This window comes from Neopelma chrysocephalum, unplaced genomic scaffold (genome assembly GCF_003984885.1).
Source record: "Neopelma chrysocephalum unplaced genomic scaffold, ASM398488v2 Primary Assembly neopelma1_174, whole genome shotgun sequence".
Classification (NCBI taxonomy): Eukaryota; Metazoa; Chordata; class Aves; order Passeriformes; family Pipridae; genus Neopelma; species Neopelma chrysocephalum.
In genome coordinates, this window is record NW_020897836.1 from 860786 (window position 1) to 866855 (window position 6070).

Below are 6070 nucleotides of genomic sequence, written 5' to 3' on the forward strand. Positions count from 1 at the left end.
GGTGAGGAGAGGGAATTTGGGATTGTGCCACCACCTTATCTGCAGTTATTCCTGGAATCTGATAGCAGGCTAAATATAATGGGAGCTGATTAAATACCACACTGAGATAGTGCTGGGGGGACAGGGGTGGCCAGGCTGGGTGGCTCCATCCCCTTAAACACCCATCTGCAATTCCCAACCCAGAACTCCACCTTTTTTTGTTGTTTTTTTCCCTTTGTCTTTTCAATAACTTCATCTTTTCCTCTGGCCAACCCCTCCCTCAACACTACACAGGGAACCAAAACAACCCTATAAAATTATTAAGCCCTAAGCCTTGTTATTCCACTCCCTGAGTAAATAGCTTTGCTGGGGAACGTTATTCCATCCAAGTTCTCCCTGACAACGTTTGGCTTGGCAAGGTGACCCCAATCCTTGACATTTTTGTTTGACCCCGACCCCTCTCTGCAGCATCCTCAGGTTTGAATTTTTGGTTCCGTTGTCATCCAGGCTTAAGTCACCCGTGGCTGCTCCCACTGCTGCAATCAAATCCAGCCACATTGTTTAGGAACAAAATAATCTTAGAAAGCCTGTCTGACTCTGGATGGAGCCAAGGAATTGCTTGTGCTGCTCCACCCTGGGGGGGAGCTGGGATGGCTCAGAGAAACCAGGAATGTGCTGCAGTTATTTCGGCTCCTCTGCTCCCTCCTCGAGCCCAGCTCGGGCTGGAAAGATGATAACTCCATTTTGGGGGGATGGAACCACACTTGCCCATCCCATAAATCATGGAATCATGGAATGGTTTGTCTTGGAAGGGACCTTGAAGGTCATCTCGTTCCACCCCCTGCCATGGGCAGGGACACCTTCCATTATCCCAGGTTGCTCCAAGCCCCCTCCAACCTGGCCTTGGACACTTCCAGGGATGGCACCCGTGTGCCAGCTGCTTCTCCAGGGTGGGATTCAGGGGATTTAGGCCACTGGTTTGGGACCTGGGAGGCTTCCAGGATTAAGGCTGGGCCAGAAATGAGGGTGCTGAGCCAGGAAAGGGGCGATGCTTTGGCTTCGTTCCGGTGTCCATCCCCAGAAACATCCCGAAGAGGAGGCTCTGGGTGTTCCTGAGTTCCTTCTGGATGTGGCTGTGGAGGAGCTCCAGCTCCCAGGGTCTGGCAGGGTCTGTTCACCAGGACTTCTCCTTCCCAGGGCCACTGTCCCACGGAGAACGTGTCACCCCACAGTGGCTCCTGGGGGGCCGCAGCAGACGAGCCGTGAGCCTGCAGGAACAGGTAAGGGCTGGAGCCTCCTCCCTCCCTCCCTCCCTCCCTCCCTCCAGCTTCCCTCTGCCTGCAGGGCTTTGTGGGAGCACTGGGATGGACATGTGGAGTTTGCAGGATCCATGAGGAGGATTTGGAGCTTTCAGGATCCATGAGCAGGACAAGCAGTTTCCAGGATCTGTGAGGAAGGTGTGGAGTTTTCAGGATCCATGAGCAGGACATGGAGTTTGCAGGATCCATGAGCAAGACATGGAATTTGTAGGACCCATGAGGATGCGGAGTTTTTAGGATCCATGAACAGGACAAGGAGTTTTTGGGATCCATGAGCAGGGTGTGGAGTTTGCAGGATCCATGAGTAGGATGTGGAGTTTTTAGAATCCATGAGCAGGATGAGGAGTTTGGAGGATCCATGAACAGGACACGGAGTTTTCTGGATCCATGAAGATGGTGTGGAGTTTGCAGGATCCATGAGCAGGATGAGGAGTTTTCAGGATCCATGAGCAAGATCTGGAATTTGTAGGACCCATGAGGATGTGGAGTTTGCAGGATCCATGAGCAGGACAAGGAGCTTTTAGGATCCATGAGCAGGGTGTGGAGTTTTTAGGATCCATGAGCAGAGTGTGGAGTTTGCAGGATCCATGAACAGGACATGAAGTTTTCAGGATCCATGAGCAGAGTGTGGAATTTTTAGGATCCATGAACAGGACATGGAGTTTTCAGGATCCATGAGCAGGACATTAAGTTTTTGGGATCCATGAGTAGGGTGTGGAGTTTTTAGGATCCACGAGCAGAGTGTGGAGTTTGCAGGATCCATGAACAGGATGAGGAGTTTTCAGGACCCATGAGGATGTGGAGTTCCTTCTGGGGGAAGAACCTTTTCCAGATATCCAACCTAAACCTGCCCTGTCCCAGCTCCAGCCATTCCCACGGGTCCTATCCTTGGTCACCACAAAGAAGGAAGTCCTTGGAAGCCTGTGGAGAAGCCTTTGGGGAGGAGAGCACATCAGGACATCTCTTCCCAGGACTGCTCTGCTGGCTGTCACACCCCCCTACCACCCCCACCATCCCTAAATCCACTTTCTGAGCTGCCTGTGGTCACCCTCTCCTGGGTTTGGCCCCTTTCCCGGCTCCGGGATCAGCCGGATCCGCAGCTGCCCCTTGGCAGCTGGGCCTCCCACCCGGAATCCGGGGGGGGGTCTGGAGGCTGTGCTTTCCTTCTGGATCCTTCTGGATCCATCAAACCCCTTCCCAGCACTGGTACAGGTGGTTCTGAGGAGCTGTTCTGGCTGGGGGTGGAGCAGATTCCCTGCTGGGAGGTGACTTTCCCTGGCGGCACCTCTCCAAGTGAGACCTCCTTGCTCCAGGTGGAAGAGCCTTTGGAGAGGGGGTTTGTGCTGGATGGTGCCTTTTCCCAGGGGATTCAGTACTGGCTGCTCCTCCAGGAGCTAAATTAGCCCGTGTGGGTGCTGTGGTGAGCCTGGAGAAATGTCCCCTCCCTGCCAGGCAGCCCCGGATCCATCTATATTTAAGCTGGAAGGCACTTGGGATGGGCAACACGTGGCAGCAGGAGGTTTATTTATGCTCCTGCCAACACCCAAAATGATCCTTTTGGACGGGGGTGGGGGATGTGGAATTGCAGCCATGTGATTTTGGGGGGATTCGGGAATCACTGGGGGGGCTCCAGAGCAGGTCCCGGAGTATTTCCTGGCATCTGCTCTGCCTCCAGCTCCAGCCAGCCCGAAACAAGGAGGCTCCTGTTCCTGGAGCAGGGGGAAGGAGGGGAGAGGGAGGGTGGTCGTGGCCGGGAGGCTTCGCGGGGAGGAACAACGGGGACAAACAGGCACAGCCCCAACCCGGCCCTTTGCGCTGCTGACATTCGTGGTTTTAGGCTCAATTTAGCCCGTCCCATCCCCGCCCCGGCTCCTCCCGCCCTCCAGCAAAGATCCTGGAAATAAATGTGGCTCTGGGAACGCTGCCAGCCCCGCTCTGTGCGTCCAGGAGCCTGAGAGGAGGCGACATCCAGGTCCATGAAATGATGGGTTGGAATTTGGTGACCCCCCCGCCCCCCTTCCCGAGGCTCCTTCATCCCTTCCCTGGGGGCTGCTCCTGGTGCAGCAGGTGGGATGGATGGATGCCACATTCCCAGGGGACGCCGCTGTGCCTCCTTCCCCTCTTCCTGGAGCAGGGAGGTGGATCCAGGGGGTAAAAAAGGAGGATGGCGGTGGTGGCCCCGTCGTGGGCGGGCTGGCACTGGCGCTGGGTGGGCCGGACCTTCCTCCCCACCCCTCCCTCCTCCTCCTCCTCTCTCCCATTGTTCAGGGCTCAACTCCCCGAGGGCTCCCGAGCTCCCAGCACACATGGAAGCGATTTTGGAGAGGCCTGGGATGGGAGGGGGTCGTGGGGACCCTGATTGCAAACAGCTCCCCCTGGTCGTGCTGGCTGCGGTGGGATCCTGTCCTGGCATCCTCCTCCTCCTCCTCCTCCTGCTCCTGCCCCTTCCCCCGGGATTGGGATGTGGAGGGAAGGTGCCAGAGCTGACCTTGGGCTTTTCCAGCCCTTCACAGATGGAAGTGGAGGTTGTATCCAGCATCCTGACCTGGGTGTTCCGCCGGTATCCAGCCCTGAGGAATGGGAGTCTCCTGTCCCCTCCCTGGGGACTCACCCAGCCTTTCCTGCTGCCCGGGGTGTTCCTGCCTCTTTCCTTTCCCTTTGGAATTGCTTTTTCCCAAGTGTGGTTTTAGACTGCGAGAGAGCAGGGATAGGTGGGATATTGGGATGAAATTCTTGGCTGTGAGGGTAGTGAGGCCCTGGCACAGGTTGGCCAGAGAAGCTGTGGCTGCCCCTGGATCCCTGGAAGTGTCCAAGGCCAGGCTGGAGCACCCTGGTCTAGTGGAAGGTGTCCCTGCCCGTGGCAAGGGGTGCAACTGGATGGTCTTTGAGGTCCCTTCCAACACAAACCATTCTGGGATCTAAAGGGAGCAGAAAAGCTCCTCACCTTCCCTCTGTGTCTCTCCTGGCGCCCCATCCCTGTCTGGGAAAGCACCTTGGCACTGTAGGAACATCCTTCCCCCCTTTGCTTCCCCTCCCACTGCAGGATCATTCCCTGGGGCCCTGGAGCAGCCAGTGTCTCCCTGTCCTGGGATGGGATGTGGCCATTCCCTTCATCCTCACCGAGGAACTCGGATGCAAACTTGGAGTGTCCCGTCCGGTCCCGGGATGGGATCCCTGAGCCTTGGGCCCCTCCCAGGGGAGCACTGGAGACACTCTGGGCTCATGGCCCTGCTCCAGAGGAGGAAGGAGGGAGGAGAGGAATGCCTGTGGTTTGGGATGTGCTGCAGGTGCCGAGGACATGTTCCTGCCCATCTGCTTCCCGCTGGGAAACCCTTTTCCCTGTGTGAGGTGTGGCAGGACTGAGCAACCCCTGCTGTGCTCCCTGTTTGCTTTGAAACAACCCCAACCCTGCCTCTGCCTCCAGGGCCTGGATTGCCCTGCTTCCCTTGGCTCCCTGGGATGCTTTTCCAACCAGCAGCTGGAGCCAGAGGCTTGTCCTTGAGGTCTTGGATCCTGATCCCGGTGTGGATGTTGGACAGGGTGATGCAATTCCCAGGCTGTGCTGCTCAAACCTCACTGGGATCCAGCTGCCTGGGGAGGACCTGGCTCAGCTGTGCTGCTCCAGCTGGAAAACTCATCTCCAAATCCTCCCTGGAGCATCTCCTGGTAACTCGGATCCCCGTTTTCCCCGGCACATCTGGGCCTGCCTGTGCTCATTTAGGAAATCAGGACTTGTGGGACCTGCCTGAGCAGATGGATTGGCTGGGATTTGGATGTGGATTTTGGCTTAACCATTGATTTCCTGAGGAGCTCGGTGCTCCTTGAGCTTCCCAGCAGGAATGGAGGAGGAAGCCTGGGAGAGAAGGATGTCCGGGAGCTGTGGGAAGAGCAACTCGACCCTCTTGGACTCGGCTCCTGTGGAAACATCCTGTGGTTTTCCTGATCAATGGAGGGAAAAAGTAAACCAGGCTTGAGCTGGGCCACTCTAGGATTGGGACATGAGCTGACATTCCAGCCTCTCCCAGCCCAGCCCCTGGTGGGATTGGCTTTGCTGGGATGTCCTGGAGAGGGGCCACCACTTCCACATCCAGCCAGGGCCGAGGGAAGGTGGATCCTGCAGCCCCTGGCAAGGACTGGAGGATTCTTCTCATGGTTATTGGAAAGAGGAGGTGAAGGAGGAAGATTCCAGAGCTTGGGAATATGCTGGAGCCCAGGATTGTATTGGAACCCGTGAAGACTGCTGGATCCCAGAAGGATGCTGGAGCTTGGAATGTGCTGGATCCCAGGAGGATGCTGAGCCTGGGGTGGTGGTGGAGCCCAGGATGACACTGGAAGTTGGGATATTGCTGGAGCCCAGGGTGATGCTGGAGCTTGGAATGTGCTGGAACCTGGGACAGTGCTGGAGCCTGGGATGATGATGAAGTGTGGGATTATATTAGAGCTCAGTGGGAAGATGCTGGAGCCCAGGAGGATGCTGGAGCCTGGAATGATGCTAGAGCCTGGGTTGATGATAAGTTGCTGGAGCCCAGGATGACATTGGACCCTGGGATGATACTGGAACCTGGGATGCTGCTGGAACCCGGGATGGTGCTGAATCCTGGGATAATGGAGCCCAGGATGATGCTGGAGCCCAGGATTATACTGGAACTTGGAGAGATGATGGAGCCTGGGATGATGCTGGAGCCCAGGATGATGCTGAGACCCAGAAACATGCTGGAGCCTGGGATGATGCTGGAGCCTGGAATGATGTTGGAGCCCAGGAGGATATTGGA

At 56.6% G+C, this 6070-nt stretch overlaps 1 protein-coding gene across 1 annotated transcript in view; it reads left to right on the forward strand.

The window, feature by feature from the left end:
- Positions 1–6070, forward strand: part of LOC113976602 (disintegrin and metalloproteinase domain-containing protein 33-like) — a 33180-nt gene that overhangs the window by 1443 nt on the left and 25667 nt on the right. The window contains exon 2 of the mRNA XM_027701926.1: positions 1177–1259. Within this exon, the coding sequence (XP_027557727.1) occupies positions 1177–1259 (83 nt within the window). The remainder of the gene's footprint in view (positions 1–1176; positions 1260–6070) is intronic.